The sequence below is a fragment of the Natrix helvetica genome (assembly GCF_964273705.1).
Source record: "Natrix helvetica genome assembly, chromosome: 13".
Classification (NCBI taxonomy): Eukaryota; Metazoa; Chordata; class Lepidosauria; order Squamata; family Natricidae; genus Natrix; species Natrix helvetica.
This window is the reverse complement of record NC_138557.1, coordinates 14,129,605-14,146,592: the sequence shown is the minus strand read 5'-3', so window position 1 is coordinate 14,146,592 and position 16,988 is coordinate 14,129,605. Positions and strand designations below refer to the sequence as shown.

At 45.3% G+C, this 16,988-nt stretch overlaps 2 protein-coding genes across 2 annotated transcripts in view; one reads left to right on the top strand and one right to left on the bottom strand.

The window, feature by feature from the left end:
- LOC309398802 (hydroxyacylglutathione hydrolase, mitochondrial-like) overlaps positions 1 to 932 on the top strand; it is a 45,965-nt gene extending 45,033 nt beyond the window's left edge. Inside the window, exon 10 of the mRNA XM_081966020.1 lies at positions 632 to 932. Within this exon, the coding sequence (XP_081822146.1) occupies positions 632 to 702 (71 nt within the window). The 3' untranslated portion in view covers positions 703 to 932. The remainder of the gene's footprint in view (positions 1 to 631) is intronic.
- Positions 933 to 1,684: 752 nt separating this feature from the next.
- CIAO3 (cytosolic iron-sulfur assembly component 3) lies at positions 1,685 to 16,848 on the bottom strand. The gene is made up of 11 exons (XM_081966012.1): positions 16,655 to 16,848; positions 14,238 to 14,330; positions 13,175 to 13,318; positions 12,211 to 12,340; positions 10,729 to 10,863; positions 9,518 to 9,636; positions 8,509 to 8,638; positions 7,567 to 7,639; positions 6,022 to 6,159; positions 4,930 to 5,087; positions 1,685 to 2,834 (listed from the first exon to the last, which is right to left on the bottom strand). The coding sequence occupies exons 1-11, from the start codon at positions 16,724 to 16,726 to the stop codon at positions 2,596 to 2,598; spliced, it is 1,431 nt and encodes a 476-aa protein (XP_081822138.1). The 5' UTR covers positions 16,727 to 16,848; the 3' UTR covers positions 1,685 to 2,595.
- Between the last annotated feature and the right edge of the window lie 140 nt (positions 16,849 to 16,988).

The following is a 16,988-nucleotide window of genomic DNA, read 5'->3' as shown; positions in this document are numbered from 1 at the left end:
GCGGGTCGGAGGGGAGCAGAAATTCTGACATGGGGTCTGCTTCGGCCTCCTGGTGAGGGGCTTTGGGCGAAGGCTGGAGGGAAGCGCCTCGGGTGGTGAAGAGCCAGAGGACCTCGTTCCAGTGGGAGTGCATCATGGCCTGGAACTGGCTGACCATCTCAGCACTCCCCCAGGTCTTCCCTCTGCATGGAAAGCCTATGCTGGTAGTCCTCAGTGAGGTGCTTCTGCTGAGCCTCCTCGGTCAGATCCAATTTGAACTGAGCCAGCTGTTTTGCCAACTCTTTCTCCTGGTGGCTGCTGAGCTCCAACAACTGCTTCCTGTTGGGACCCTAAGCAGCCCAGGCAGGCGGGTGAGGACTGGCCGGGAGGGGAGGGGCGAGTAGAGGCTGGCAAGGCGCCCCTGGACATGAGTGGCATTGAGTTGGCCACGCTCACCCAGTCACAGGACCACATTGCCACGCCCATACATCTGCTCATTAGGCAGATCATATTAGTGGTCCACAGGATTTAAAATTATTTAGTGGTCCCTGAGGGCCAAAAGGTTGGGGACCCCTGATCTAAAGCCCTAGGGGGCTATCCGTTTTACAGGCTCTGAATCTTGGGATTATTGTCCCATATTTTTTTTTGACAGCTTCAGCAAATACATCTGGATTTCACAGCCCCTTTCCAGCAGCGTCCAACGGGGCAGGTTTGCCGAGGTGAAGTTTCCTTCTTCCATTTCGCCAAGGAGGGAAATGGCCTCCTTTCCTTCTGAGTCTTAATTATCTGGCTGTAAATATGGTGACGAGCATCAAAGTAAATTCCTTACTTCTGTGAAGGCAGGCACTATGGAGCTATGCAAAATGGAGGAAAATATATTGCTGCCTGCCTCAAAATTTACCATGAATTTAATGACAACTATTTGTTCACCTTTTAATTTTAAAAAAAGTTTTTTTAAAATAAAATCGTTTTGTTGAGAATTAATCCAACCTTTCCTTCAGGTGCTCAAAGCAAGCAGTGTTGTGGCCCGCCAGTGGCCAGCAGAGCTGGCAGCAGATTCGGGCAGTGAGGAGGTTGGGGAGGAAGATGGGCCAGCCCTGGAGGCTCTGGAAGATTCTGACGAGGGCTCTGTGTCGGAGGCAGAGAGGGGGCCAGAGCCGTATGCCAGTTATCAGCTGCCTTCAGAGTCAGACATCAGTGAGGCAGAAGAATAGCTGGAGCCTGTTCCCAGTGTGCGCATGCGCAGAGTTGCCAGGAGAAGGGAACAGCTAAGGAACAGGGGTCGACTTGGGAGTAAGGCCACAGGTGGACAATGAATGGCCCCTCCCAGAGGAAATAAAAGAGGAGCGAAAGGGGAGTGGAGTTTGCAGGAGACAATTAGTTAATTCCTGCATTCTTGCGAAGTATTGCAACGTCTGAAAGATATGGGCCTGGCCATTCTCCAAACCTGATAAAGGTCAGTGATTGTGAACTATCCTGAAAGACTGGGAGAGGAAAGACTTTGCTGGAAAGGAATTCACTGTAAATTAAATAAAAAGGGTTTATCGGGACAAGGACTCGACTTTGTCCTGCTGGGGAAGTCTAGGTCAGAACAGGTAGGCTGAAACATTGCAACGATTCCATTGTACTGCACCTCTCTCATTTGAGTTATTGGGGGGGGGGGGGGTTACACTGTAGGCAAATTTGGGGCAGCCCTTATAGAAGAAACAACATGGAAAAGTGAGTCTATGTTCTGTGATCAATTTCTTATTTTATTGATGGTTGTTGAGTATTCACATACACCGCCTGTGTAATATACCTCAACAGAGTGGGAGTCTGCATTTCTGTTCCCCCTCCTTATGTTGCATGTGGACTTGGACAAGGGGAGGCTGCAAATGCTCCACTTTGTGCCACATGACCGGAGGGGAAACTAGAATGATGCTGCTACTCAACGCCCCACCCATCCATATTCATCATCCAATTTGTTTTCTCTCCATAAGCCTCATAGAGCTCCAAATTATTTACATTTTTTTGGTCCCTTCTCCCCAAATGCCAAATTCAGCCTGGTTCCATTTTGCTCTCCTGCAATTATTCAGAAGAGCTCCTTGCATAAATTCTAACTTTGTTGGGAGTAGGGGAAAAACGTGGCGAAGCTGTAGAAAGCAGAAACTAACAACGGTCCAATTTACTGCCTCAAAAGATCTGATGAGATTAAGAAATCCAGTAGAGAACACAGGTTTCGTCTGCTGTGAAGCCAAGGCTTCACCTTATCATTTTGGAAAATTCAAATATACGTCTTTGATACTATTCATTTAAAAATGAAACTTTCAGCTTTGTCTGCAGCAATAAGGGATCTACTACATCAAGCCCAACTTTTGCAACTTGGTGGCCCCGATTTGGGAGGGTGGAAGGGTGGAGAACCAGGCTGCACAAGCGGTGGGCCGGTACAAACAGCTTGATTACAAACTGCATGTGCATGCATGCTGGCTCGCCGCTTGTGCGAGTCAAGCTACACGTCTGTGCGGTCTGCCACTCACCCAACCGTGGTTGTGAATAGGCCACGGCCCGCTTGTGGGCCACGGCCTGGGTGTTGGGTTTGGGGGACCCGTGTAATTACGTTACACGGTCTGAGCCAATTTACCACTTAATATTAAAGCTTGCGCTGCCTTTCTCCACAGTGTGGTATTGTGTATGGAGGTGATCTTGAGCCTGTGGAGAAGTGGGGCCACCAAGCCACTGGTCATAGAGGTCGCTGATGGCTTCGTTCCTCTCGGGATCTTCCGGCTGGGTCATTTCGTAGAGTCTCTCCACACGATAGAGCAGGTCCTTGCTGGGTTCCCCTTCCTCTCTGATCTGTCCCCCTCCATTTAAGCACCCTGGAAAATAAGAAGGATTTGCAGCTGAAGGCAGGAGAGGTGAAAGGAGCGTTTAGCTTAACCTGGGAGCTGCTAACTTGAGGGGGTGGGCCGGAGGAGGTTGGACTTTTGCCACGGTTGCCGTTAAGTTGGAAGCATAGGTAATCCTCAATTTACGACCATAATTGAGCCCAAAATTTGTTGTTAAGTGAGACATCTCTTAAGGGAGCTTTGGCCCATTTTATGACCTTTTTTTGCCTCAGTTGTTAAGTGAACCTGGCTTCCCCATTGACTTTGCTTGTCAGAAGGTCACAAAAGGGGATCAAGTGACCCCGGGACATTGCAACTGTCATAAATGACTCAGTTGCCAAGCATCTGAATTTTGATCACGTGATCACGTAACTTTGTAACACTCACTAAAGTACGGGTCGATAACACTCAAAGAGCCACAAAGGTCCTAACAGGAAGCCCCACATTCAATTCTGGAGCCAACCGGAAGTCCAGTTCCCCCACCATAGAGTGAGTTCCTAGAGCGGCATCCTTTGTCCTCTACCTGCCCTAACCAAAAGCTCCATCCGTGGTGGAGCCGACTGGAAAACCCGCCCCTTGCATGAGTGTCTCCTCTGGGTCTGCATGAGTGTCTCCTCTGTGCTTCCCCGCCCCAACCAGCAGCTCCTCTCAAAACCGTGGCGCCGACTGGCAACGGAGTCGCAGCAGAGGGATGAAAGAGCCACACAGGTTGCTGACCCTGGAAGTGTTGTAGGCCCAGAACTCCCTGTATGGAGCTATTCTGGGTATACAATGGAAAAGGGAAGGGGTGAACTGCTCACAAAACATGGATATGTAGGACATTGTCTATGACTCCTACTTATCTGGGTTGATTGGGGGAATGGTAATCATCTAAACCCGTGATGGAAAACCTATGGCACCCGTGCCACAAGTGGCAGGCGGAGCCATATTGGCTGGCACACCAGCAGTTAGCTCTAGCGCACCAGCTGATTTTCAGCCTTCTGGAGGGTCGGGAGAGGCCATTTTCGCCCTCCCCAGGCTTCAGGAAAGCCTCCGGAGTTTGGGGAGGGGTTGTGGATGCATGTGCGGGAAGGGGGGGGGGGTCGCGCGTGCATGTGCAGGTGGGTGGGGAGGATTGAATTCGGGTGGACATGCGTGCGCAAGTGATAGCGCGCACACACGCAATTTTGCCATGCCGTAAGAAAAAGGTTCGCCATCGCTGATCTAAACCAAAACCTAAAATACCAAAATGCCCATCAATTTCATTTGCTAAGTAAATTTCCAAGACCTACCATATTTTTCGGAGTATAAGATGCACCTTTTTAAAAAAAAAAAGGCTGAAAATCTGGGTGCATCTTATACACTGAATACAGGTTTTTTTTCCTCCCGAAACCCCACCCCCTTCGCAACAATGGCCGTGCATAGCCTTATGGAGCCTTTTAGAGAGCTCCTGGGGGCCGGGGAGGGCAGAAATGAGCAAAAAACAGCCCAATTTCTTTGCTCAATTTTATGCCCCCCCCCCCCAGCTCCCAGAAGCATTCTGTAAGCTTCCAAAAGGTTATCCATGCCCTTTTTTTAACGAACGGGCCCGTTTTCATGAAAAATGGGCCATTATTTGCCTCCCCACCCCCTCAGGAACACTTTGCAAGCTCCCTAAAGCAGGGGTGTCCAAACTTGGCAACTTTAAGACTTGTGGACCACAAGTCTTAAAGTTGCCAAGTTTGGACACCCCTGCCCTAAAGGCTATTCATGCCTTTTTTGGAGGGAAAAACAGGCCCATTTTCCGAAAAACTGGCCGTTTTTGGGAGGTTTGCAGAGTGTAAAACCTTTTATTAAAATTATTTTTCTGTTCAAAACCTTGCTGCGTCTTATACTCCGAAAAATACGGTGTTTTGTAAACCAAAGGAATTCAGCCTGCCTTTTCTTTTGCATCCTTCGGTGTCCTATTGGCCAGGGAAACGTAGCAGGCTGCAATGGTAGCTATGCAGCGCTCACTACCATTCCCTCTCTTGAAAGAATTCCTGAGAAGGTCCCAGAGACTTCTGGATCAGGCATTTGTCTCTTCCCTTCCAGCCATTTGCCAACTCAAACCCGTCGCCATCCTCACCTGAGGGACAAGCCATCACCTCCACATAATGGTAGGGCAGCTTTCCACGTTTCAGCTTCTGGACGACGTTTTGGATGTTCCGGAATCCATAGGCCAGGGCAAAGTGCAGGAGGATCCGGCCATCCTTCTCCAGCGTCACCTCTTGAAAATCCTTGTTTCTGAGTGGATGAACACGAGAGAGCATGGAGGATTGACAGCCAAACTCTTGCTTTTCCTCCAGGCTCGGGAGGAGAAAGCTAGTTAGGCTTCAGCCGCATCAGGGATTGGGGAAAAAAATAAGAAATTTATCCTCCAAAGTCTATGGAGATTCTCAGTCATCCAGGTCATGGTTGTCCCAAAAGATGCTCTTTTTTTTCTGCAAAAGGCAACTGGAGTTTCTTTGTTTTTCCTCGAAGACGTTTCGCTTCTCATCCAAAAGGCTTCTCTAGTTCTCACTGAAGAACTGAAGAAGCTTCCTGGATGAGAAATGAAACATCTTCAAGGAAAAACAAAGTCCAGGCCTTTTGAGAAAAAGCACCTTCCAAAGGAAAATCTGTTTGGAGGTGAATTGCAGAATCAAGCCATTCCTGGCATTCCTTTGGGACGGCACTAGCAAGATTCAAGCATGTGCAGGCAGCAGCTATTCGATCTAAAGGTTTAACAGCCTTTTTCTTGGGGGTGGGTGGGTGTACTTTATATAGAAGGGGTGAAAGCCCCAGTGGGACCAGGCAGTGACGGAAAGAGCACTGGTAATAAAGGCCAAACCTTTTCCTCCTAGGCTTGGGGGAAGTAGTTCCTCCTTAAAAACAAAATACTACGCAGAAGTATTAGGTGATTCCCCCTGTTGCAAGGTAGAAAAAGGCTGATCTTAACAAACTGCCCCTCACAAGTTATTTCATGAAGCTTCAAAAGAGTTGGGGGGAAAATCAATGTACGAGGACAGTTTTTACCTCCGAAATTTAGAACAGGACCACAAGAAGATGTGAAGGCCGGGTGTGTCCTATGAGTGATCTGAGTGACTGCCACTATCCTGGGAATGAAGGAGACAGGAAGAGGGCAAAGGCAAGAGAGGAGGGTGGGGCAGGAGGGTAGGAAGGAAGTCGAGATCCTTACTTCAGGGTCTTGTACTGAAGCTCCTTAACTGGGATGCCAAAAAGCTCCTTGGCTGCGTATCTGAATATGTGCTCCAAGTATCCCCCAGAGCCGCCTCCGGGATGGCCCAAGAGTTGATCTTCCAAACGGTTGCCAAACCTACAGCAGGGGGGGACGGACGGGGGACAAATGCCACAAAGTCAAGCTCTCAACTCCTGGTGACTCTATGGATGCTACATCCATGTAGCTTCCTTTTCTGACTTCCCTATGGGGTTTTCCCAAGACCAGCCAAGACTGGCTAAGGCAGGGGTGTCCAAACTTGGGAACTTTAAGACTTGTGGACTTCAACTCCCAGAATTCCCCAGCCAGCATAGCTGGCTGGGGAATTATGGGAGTTGAAGTCCACAAGTCTTAAAATTCCTAAGTTTGGACACCCCTGGGCTAAGGGCTACCATCCACAGGGCCCGAGTGACTCCGAGTATTCTTGGACACGATACGGGGATTCATTCCTGCTGCCTTCTTTCAGGATATTTTTTCCCCCCACTTCTCGGTTTAGTCTTCAGTCCTGGCCCTTCCTGCTAGCCTCCCATGTAAGTGCTAACCAGGTCAAATCTTTCTCAAACATTCCAACAGCATCCCAAACTAACTGTTGCCATTAAAGGTAAAGGTACCCCTCGCACATATGTGCTAGTCGTTCCTGACTCTAGGGGGTGGTGCTCATCTCCGTTTCAAAGCTGAAAAGTCAGAGCTGTCCGAAGACGTCTCCGTGGTCATGTGGCCGGCATGACTCAATGCCGAAGGCGCACGGAACGCTGTTACCTTCCCACCAAAGGTGGTTCCTATTTTTCTACTTGCATTTTTACGTGCTTTCGAGCTGCTAGGTTGGCAGAAGCTGGGACAAGTAATGGGAGCTCACTCCATTATGCGGCGCTAGGGATTCGAACCGCCAACCCTTCTGATTGACAAGCTCAGCATCTTAGCCACTGAGCCACCGTGTCCATTGCTACTGTTGCCATTAAATATACCGCCAAATGCCCAGCAGCGTTTTAGTAAAACCAAAGTCAAAAGTAGGGACAGAGGAGAGGGGATCAGCACAGCAGCCAAACGCAACCACTGGAAGCTACCGTCGGCCTCATCTGCAACGGCAGAAGACGCCTTGAGGTGCTTATTGCTAGGCAGATGGCAAACATGGTCGCTTTTGAGATGTGGCCGATCTCTAACACTGGCCTGTCTCATTAGTGAGAGATGCTCCGAATTGTGATTGGGCTTTGGCCAGGCTCTTGAATTGAGTTGAACAACTTTTCTTAAGCCTAACTTGGCCTTTAAACAACGTGCAATTCTAAATCGAAGTGGATCCAGCCAGGAGAAAACTAAAACCAGCTCACTTGGGGCGTTAGATCATCTGGATATATTTGTGAGTGAGCTGTAATGGCCAGGGGAAGGGGAAGGGGCACCGTGCCTTCTCCTGGCCATGGTGGCTCTCCTTTTGCTGAATGTGTTGCGGAAGAAAGTGGAGAAAACAGATAGCAGCTTGGCAAGTAGATGAATGCTCAGGGAGGGTCTTACATGCTATCCAAAGGCATAGGATTCACTTCAAGGAGGGATACTCCTTCCTCGTCCAGCAGCTTTAAGACTTCTCCTGAAATAAAGAGACATGACAATTAAGCAGATCCAAGAGATCAAGCCCTGGGCCAGAAGAAAGACGAGAAGCTTCACAGGATTCCAAGGCAATCCCAGGTGAGTCTCAGTGGCAAACAAGGGGAAACGTCCAGCAAGAAAGTTAGACAAAAGTACAAGGATCCAATAGTTGATTTATGCTGGGGTTTTTGGGGCATGAGTCCATTTTTGAAAAAGGAAGTATTAAATTTATGCTGCGTGACCTCAAATGATAGGAATTTGGGAAAGAGGGCTATGGATAGAAAAAATAGTGTCAGGTATTTAACCAGTTAACTCTCTTGGCCTGTGTTTGCTGTAGCTATTGAGAGACTATAATCCTCTCCCTTCAGTCGCCAGCCTCTTTCTATCTTGGAATTATGTACAACTCAATAGATTGCAAGCTTGCCAGAGGCGGAAATAATGTTTCTTGGATCTGCCTCTCAGGTCACTGGGATCAGGTGGCGTATAAAAAATACATGACTAATTCCTCCTTAAATACTAGGATTCTATAAAATGTCTCAAATCTGTCATGCTTGGGGCAACAAAACAACATCTTGCTTTTGAGTTCAAAAAATCCAGAAAAATTGATTCTAATTCAAAATAAAAGTGTTTTACACTTTTTAAGTTATTTGCACAGCCTAGTCAATACATCGAGAGTAGTCTGAAGTGTCTCTTTGTCCCCAATTGTGTGGCTGAAATGCTTATTTGGAGCTTCCCCCTCTCCACCTGTGACAAATGAGACCCTGGCCTCTATCAAGATTCCTATCGGAGCAGGATTAATTCACGGATGGGTCTGATGAAGGAGAAGCAGGGTCCTTCCCTCTCAAACGATCGTTTAGGCCTGCACTTTACCTGTTGTAATCACACAGTCAACCTCACGGGTCTGGTGTTTTTGAATGAAGAAATCTGGCCTGGAAGCTTCTAGCTTTTTGTCGTAGCAAGGCATCACAGTGGCATGGTAGATTTGGTCTGGTGTCAGGCACTGCAATAAGAGAGTTTCGAAATTGCATTGAAACTGGCAATGGAATAGGGCAGGGGTGTCCAAACTTGGCAACTTTAAGACTTGTGGACTTCAACTCCCAGAATTCCCCAGCCAGCAGAGCTGGCTGGGTAATTCTGGGAGTTGAAGTCCACAAGTCTTAAAGTTGCCAAGTTTGGACACCCCTGGAATAGGGGATGCAACCAAATAGCACAGCACAAAGGACCTTCCGACTTGGGGGGGCTGAGTGGTTGGGCAATCAGAAATTGACCATTTGTCTCACCCTTCTCCTTCCCCCAAGTGTTTATATCTCTTCCCCTTCGACTGCTCTCCGAATGATGATGGCTTGAGGGGATTTGTGAATATGGAGAGTAACATATACAGAATGGCTAGTCTAAGTGCCCCAGTGAGGGCAATCACATCATGGGTAGGTCGCATTGCACTCATGGCAGAAGCACCAAGGCACTTCCGGTTTGATAAACTGAATTAGCTGGTGACATTGCTGTTGGCCAAGGGATGTCCAATTGGGAGCTCCTTTCATGACCCTAGCAGGAGCTGGAGCAAAGAACAGGGGTTCAGCCCATCCCACGGCAGCACTCGGGTCTCAAACCCGGATTTGCTAATTTCCAACCCAACATCCTAACCATGCAAGCCACTATGCTCCTTATGGGTAGATCATTGAATAGGAAAGAAACAGCTGGCTGCCCCTTTGCGAAAACAAACACACACACATATAAATCCTGTTTTTACAGAGGGAGCAAACGCTCTCAGCTGTAGCTGCAGCAGGTATTTGTAGCCCATTTGCCAATTTGTCTTTTGCCTCCAGTGGTTTCCACACTTCCTATTACATCTGCTGTCTTGTTAGAAACGTTTGAGCAGCACCTGTTGTTTGGCAAAGTGGTCCTTAATCAGGGATCCCATGATCTGCTGGGGTGATCTGGTAGTACTGATGTATGGGATGATAAAATTCCCGTGGGTTTTTTCAGCATAACAGATCCAACCTGTAAGGGAAACAATTTAAAGAATTAAACCAATCCTGCTATCTGTCTTTGGGTCAATGAAAGCTACGTAGCAAAGGCGAACCTTGGCCCAATTTAAGAAGGGTTGCACAAGGAGTTCTTTTTCCCATCCATTAAACTGAATATAACCAGACTCCTAAATATGCATCAAGCCCCAAATTCTTGGGCAAGACAACAAAAGCAATTACTCAGATTATGGCAAGGTATATGGCAACGTTGCCAAGACAATTTTAATCTTACACGGGAAAAGACCTGAATACAACAAGACCAGCATACCTACACCCGTGAAAATCTACGAAAACATATATCTATATACACACTATATTGCCAATAGTATTCGCTCACCCATCCACATAATCAGAATCATTTCTGAGCGAATACTTTTGGCAATATAGTGGTGTGTGTGTGTGTGTGTGTGTACACCCTAGGAGCCATCCAGACAGAAAGCCATTTTTTATGTTGCCTTGTTACATTTGTGTTGCATTTGTGCTGATAAATAAATAAAGGGAGACTAGTATAGATCTAGTTCAAAAATGGCTTTCTGCCTGGATGGCTCCTACAGTGAGCAGATAGACAGAAAAGGGAAGCAGTATGCTCCCTCCCATATTTGGGCATACGAGGGGTTGTGACACAATACATACATACATACATACATACATACATACATACATACATACATATCAATATTATATATATATCAAACCAGAAAAATATACCAGAAGCTGTTAGAAAACTATGCAAATCAGTCAAGTGACCACAGGATGCTGCAATCAGTTGTAGTGCCTAAAATCCAGTCATGTGACTGGGGGGTAGCATGCTTTACAACAGCCGCAAATGCTTTATTGGACCACAAAGAATTTTTCCAATGCCATCATATCTTCAAACTTACTAGCTATAAGTCGAGGACTACCTGTCATTACCTTTTGAATTTCTTTAAATTTTTTGCTGAAATTTTGTATAACTTGGTGCCCAGATTTGCAGCCAGTTATGCTGGTCAGATCCAGGGCACATTACATCAAGGAGAGTCTTTCTTCAATCTTCACTCCCTTCTGGTGCCATGTGATATTTACTCACCAGGGCAAGCAGCAGCTAACATGGGCAAAGCTTTCTGATCTTCTGCTCCTCTCTGGAAACGCTGCACAAACTCCCGCTGGCTCTCCAGCAAGCTGAAGTTCCTGGTGAAAGTTGTATCAAAGACAAAATGCACCCCTGATAAAGGAGAAGGAAGAGAAGAAGTGTTGAATAGATACTACGACAAAGTGCAATTTCAGGATGGCATTTGGTCAACTCAGCTGCAGCAAAAAAAGAGGCTGCAACAATCGATCAGCAGCAACATTTCACAGAACCTATGATTGGTACTTCATTAGCTCATGCAGCTGGACAAAAGGACTGTACAGATTTCTGTTAAGACATCTTGAAGGCTAAGATAAGGGTAAAGGTTCCCCGCGCACGTATGTGCTAGTCGTTCCTGACTCTAGGGGGTGGTGCTCATCTCCGTTTCAAAGCCGAAGAGCCAGCGCTGTCCGAAGATGTCTCTGTGGTCATGTGGTCGGCATGACTCAATGCCGAAGGCACACGGAACGCTGTTCCCTTCCCAACAAAGGTGGTTCCTATTTTTTTATTTGCATTTTTACGTGCTTTTGAACTGCTAGGTTGGCAGAAGCTGGGACAAGTAATGGGAGCTCACTCCGTTACACACTGCTAGGGATTCGAACTGCTGAACTGCCGACCTTCTGATCCACAAGCTCAGCATCTTAGCCACCACATGTTTAATGCTAGCCTGGAGCAAATGCATAATCTTTGATACTATAAGAATTTCCAACCTTATTTACAGTGAGTTCTTTACATATTTTGAATGCTGCTTCTCTCCTTCTACTTAGGCTCAGTTGCTATTTATAAGCAACTGCCATCAGATTCACCTTGTATTGCTTGATTTTTCACATCTGATCTCTCTTCCATTTCTTCCCAGCCTCCCCACAATTTTGAATGCAAATTAAAGTATTAGATTTGGAAAGCATTGGGAAAGTACAATAACTGAATACAAGAGTAGAGATTGAATAAGATTATTTTCTCATTTACATTGCGTGCTTGATGATTTCCACCCAAGTGCAGGAAGGGGGTTTATTCTTATAGCCGCCCTGTTCAATTTCTCTGCAAGTGTTTTAGAACAGCATAACCCAGAATTCTTCACAATTTCCCAGAAATATGATTGAATTATTTTGTAGGCTAGCTTCCATGCTTGTGGGTGACAATAATGATTGAATTATTATAATTGGTATAAAATGAGGAAACACATTTTGCCACCATTTGAATATGTCAGCTTATATAGATGCCAATGCATATATTTCAAATTTGTTTTATTTTCTCACATTTTCCATATTTCTGTCTTTAATACTGCTTAGGTGAGACACACAAATGCCTTTGATTTGGATTAATTTCCCGGGATTAGCTCAGCATCCCTTTTGAGAATTTTAAGAAGCAAACTGGCTGAGAGATGCCACTGAAGACTTTACATGCAAATCTCTTAGCACCATTTTCAAATCAAATACTACTCACCTAAATTCTTAAAGAAGGATGTCAGCTTCTTAGCTGTGTCTAAAGGAGTCATTCCGAATCTTGCAGCTAAAGACGCTCTGGACTGGGGAGATACAGACACCACCACCAATTTCTTGGGAGAATTGGATGCCTTTTAGTTAAAAAAAAGAGGAAGAAAACAACTGTAACTCTCCACTGACCTAGCACGCTGATGTTTGTATAACATTAAGATAGGTGAATTATTTCAATGTGTTTATATTCTAAATAGCTGATAAGCCGGTGTTGCCCGAGTATTTACTTGTCCTGATCCTGTATTAGACAGGAGAAGGTCTGATTTTGACAACAACTAAATTAGTTACAAATGTTTTCCCTGTGCCCCTCAGAAGCGTCAAGGAAAGTGATACCACGTTGTTGTTTTGCTAGCTGATCCATGATCATTTGGTATGCTTAAAAATAAGCAAAGCCTTGTTGAAAATGTCCGGACCAAACATAATTTCTAATGTTGGATTTCCCCCCTTACCAGAGGAAGTCCCCTTGTGGAGTACTGTGAAGCCGTTATCATGGCAACTCCACTGTGCTGTACAGTAAAGCCATTTTACGGCAGTACGGTAGAAGCCATTTTAAGGCACAACAGGCTGTATCTTAATAGAACACACACCCCGAGGGATATTAGAGGGTCTTACCCTTACAGTATTTGTTTCCAGAGAGTAATTCATCTGTAGGTTCGGTTGAAATTGCTCAAGGCATTGCAGACTTATGCTGGAACATACACACACGCGCACACACAGCCATTTTTATATATATTAAAACATACCTCTTCACTAGAGGAGCTAAAATTAATATTAAAGATTGACTGCTGATGAACACATCCCTTCTCTCTTTCTCCCTTCCCCCCAATATTCAAGGTAGATAATGATTAAAATGGTAATAGAAAAAGAGAAATTTGGAGGCCATTAAAGCACAGCTCCCTGTTTAAATCACTTACCTTGTTGGCATTTAACACTTTGCAGAGCTCTTCGTGGCTCTGCTGAGTGATTAGGACGCTCTCCGCTGACGTGATGCAACCACTGCAGGCCAAGCAGTCATTGAGAGTAATCTTGGCCTTTTCCAGTTTTTGTGACCCTCCGTCCTAGGAAGGAAGCCATCGAATGGACTGCTGTCAGCATCCTGAAAAAAGTAATTGCGATGGGCATCCACAGGGAAGGTCAAAAGGCCAGGATGATAGAAGCAGCCACCCAAACGAAGCCTCACCACTTTCTTACAGACAGCATGATTGTGTGGCTACCATCTTGATCTTTTGGACACACATACACACCCCAGGTACAGGTAGTCCTTGACTTATAACAGCTTATTTAGTGTCTGTTCAAAGTTACAACATCACTGAAAAAAGTGACATGATTGCTTTTCACATAACCATTGCAGCATCCCTGTGGTCACGAATTCAGATGCTTGTCAACTGATTTATATTTATGACATTAGCAGTGTCCCATGTGATCCGTTTTTGTGAACTTCTGATAAGCAAAGTCAATGGGGAAGTCAGATTCACTTAACAACCATATTACTAACTTAAAAAGGGCAATGATTCACTTAACAGATGTGGCAAGAAAAGTTGTGAAATGGGGCAAAACTCACTTAATCAACTCTCACTTTGGGTTCAACTGTGGTCCTACGTCAAGGACTACCTGTTCACTTCCCACTTGTGTTACAGGGTTCCCCCTACCAAAGGCAATAGAGATGTTACAGATTTCTTTTTGTCTGCTTCACAGATTTGTCCTAGACTATATCCTTGAAAACAGTAATCTGTTGTCAAAACTTCTGAGTTTCACAGCAAAAACTACAGTAAGTTTCTGATTATGACAAAAATGATCCACATCAATTGCTGGTCCTCAAATCTAGAGCGCCTTCCAGCCCAACAAAAAGTTCTGATTTGTGTTGCAGAGTTGGAAAAAAATGGAAAAGTTGGAAAAAAAATGGAAGAGTTAGATAAAATGTTGGGAAAAAAAGCTTGTTCCTAAAACACACTCAGACAGGGGAAAGGAAAACTTTACCTGGCCAACTTGAAAATAAGTTCCATCATCTTCAATACGGATCTTAGCTGCTGCTTTTCCAGGCTTGTCAACTTTGATTGGTTTTATGCATTCCTGAAAGAGAAATCACACAATCAAATTATCCAATAAGCCAATAAACATTTATAACAAAAACAAAACATAAATATAAAAATATGTGGAATTAATAAAGATTAACTTAAACTAAGCTTCCTTGGTGAATCACAAATATTGCTAACTTTGATCTGGCTGGCAATATTCATATTCATTCCCTCGGCCTCTGAGGTTTTCTGTGAGTCTACTATATTGGGTTCCACAGGCATCAACTTTTCCAAGCTTAAAATGTAGATATGAAACTTAAGATGCCTAACATGCAAAACAAATGAAGCAATGCTCAGCAAAAGAGAAAATGAAACAAGATGTAATTTGCTTACAGTAAACCTGTATAAGAAGTTGTAAAACATTTGATTTACAAAAATTTTGGGCAAGAATTTATATCCTCAGGATCAATGAAGAAAAAGTGAGTTGTTTTATATATAAACCCATATATAAATTACAACTACTGTGCGGTTGAAAATGATGATCTTGATATGTAGGTGTAGAAATCAAATGAGAATAAAATCATAATAATCGGAATATACATACAATGAAAACAAAACTAAATTCTTTAAAGGACTTATGGAAAAATAAATAGATTTAACATGAAACGGTTTCTCTTGGGACATTGGAATGATTTCTCCATAATTAGTTTTTAAAACTGTTTTCTGCATCAAATTAATGCAACATAAACTGCAAAATAAACCATCAAAAATATGAAATTTTGAAATGACGGAGAATTTTGAGCTCATAGATATATGGAGACATGGAAATGGAAATGCTAAAGAACATACATACTTTTCTGAAAGACGCAGATCCTTTTAAAGATTAGATACGTTTTGGATTTCTGAGAAATTAGCTGTATTAGTAAAAACAAAGGTACTATCAAAAATGATCTCACATTATAATCCAGTGACTTTGACATCTAAGGGAGAAAGTAGAATTTACAGATGGAGGTTAAATGGGACTCAAAAAGGATTAAGGACTATAAAAAAAGAATTGAAATTTTTAAAGAATTATCTACATAAAAGTACAGAGGTAAGAACAAAGTGGAACACACATAAAGCTTTTACAAAAAGGCAATTTGTAAAGAACAAAGTTGATTAGGAGCCCGGAGACTAAAACATATAAAGAACAGGAACTGGGCACGGCTAGTCTAGTGAAGAGAAGGACTAGGAAGGACAGGATAGCAGTCTTGCAATATTTGAGATTCTGCCACAAAGATGAGGGGAGAAACAAATTTCAAAAGCACCTGAGGGCAGGACAAGAAGCAACGGCTGGTAACTGATCAAGGAGAGATTCAACCTGGAACTAAGGAGATAATTTCCTGACAGTTAGAACAATTAATCAGTGGAATGATTTAGTCTTGATATAGGAGTAATTTCAGATGAAACCTTAGTAAGATCACACTTGGAATGCTTCATCCAGTTTTGGTCACCATATTATATAAAAAAAGATGTTGGGACTCTGGAAAGAATGCAGAAAATAACAACAAAGATGATGAGGGAACTGGAGACTAAAACATACAATGAACGGTTGCAGGAATTGGTTATGTCTAGTTTAATGAAAAGGACTAGGGATGACATGATAGCAGTCTTCCAATACTCGAGGGGCTCCTACAAGGACAAGGGGGTCAAGCTAATTCTCCAAGGCACCTGAAGGCCAGACAAGGAATAAGGGATGGAAATGGAAGAAGGAGAGATTCAACCTGGAAATCAGGAGGGATTTTCTGACAAGGAGGAGCAATCAACCCATGGAACAGAAGTTGTGGGAGCTTCATCCCTGGAAGCTTTCAAGAAGAGACTGGGCTGCCCTCTGTCAGAAATGGTATCGGACCTCCTGCTTGTGCGGGGGGGGGGGGGTTGGACTAGATGACCTCCAAAGTCCCTTCCAACTCTGTTATTCTATGTTCTATAGGCGAGCGCTGCTCGTTCCCTGCTGCTTGCAGGCAGGGGAGCGCCCAAGGCCGGAGGGGAGGGCGAGAGCGGCTTTGCGGGCCCGATGCCAAGCGGACAAGAGGGCAGTCAACAGCCATTGTTATACCGCCCGGATCCTTTTTCAAAGCACCCAAACTGACTACCGTTGTGACACAGCTGGCAGAGAATGGAGCCATTTGAAGTGAGGCCGCTTCCTCTCTTCCTAGAGAGGGAAACCCGGAGCCCAGCCGCAGCGAGGGTGTGAGGGAGCCCGTCCTCATTTAGGCCGAGGGAGAACCAGACAGGCTGGTTCCCTTCGGCCTCTGCCAGCGACGCTCGCCCACCTGACGGGGCTACCGATAAGGCGCCGCTTCGGTCAAGGGAAGCGGAGCCTGGCCTGGCGCCCACCTGCGAGGGGCCGATGAAATCGTCCAGGTCGGTCAGCTGCAGAACGCCGCTGAAGGGCGACGCTACCGCCATCTTGCCCCCCGCCGTAAAGCGTCGAAAAGCGCCGTAAAAGCGGGAGCCGCGCTTTCGCCAAAGACAGCGACGATGCTTCAGGGCCTTCTGTCGTAAAAGCCACCGCGAGGGAGGCGCACGAGGCTCCGCCCATTCCCCTCGGGGAGGGCGGTTTGAGGGACCGCGAGGCAAACACACGAGGCTCCGCCCATTCTCCTCTTGGGGGTGTGGCGGTTTGAGGGACCGCGAGGCAAACACACGAGGCTCCGCCCATTCTTCATAT

Bases quoted from the DNA above. Each gene is read 5' to 3' on its own strand.
- CIAO3 (XM_081966012.1), bottom strand. From the start codon at position 16,726: ATGGCGGTAGCGTCGCCCTTCAGCGGCGTTCTGCAGCTGACCGACCTG. The intron at 9,637-10,728 runs GTGAGTAAATAT...TTTCCCTTACAG, and splicing joins GTTAGCTGCTGCTTGCCCTG to GTTGGATCTGTTATGCTGAA. The intron at 7,640-8,508 runs GTAAAGTGCAGG...TCTTTATTTCAG, and splicing joins TGACTGTGTGATTACAACAG to GAGAAGTCTTAAAGCTGCTG.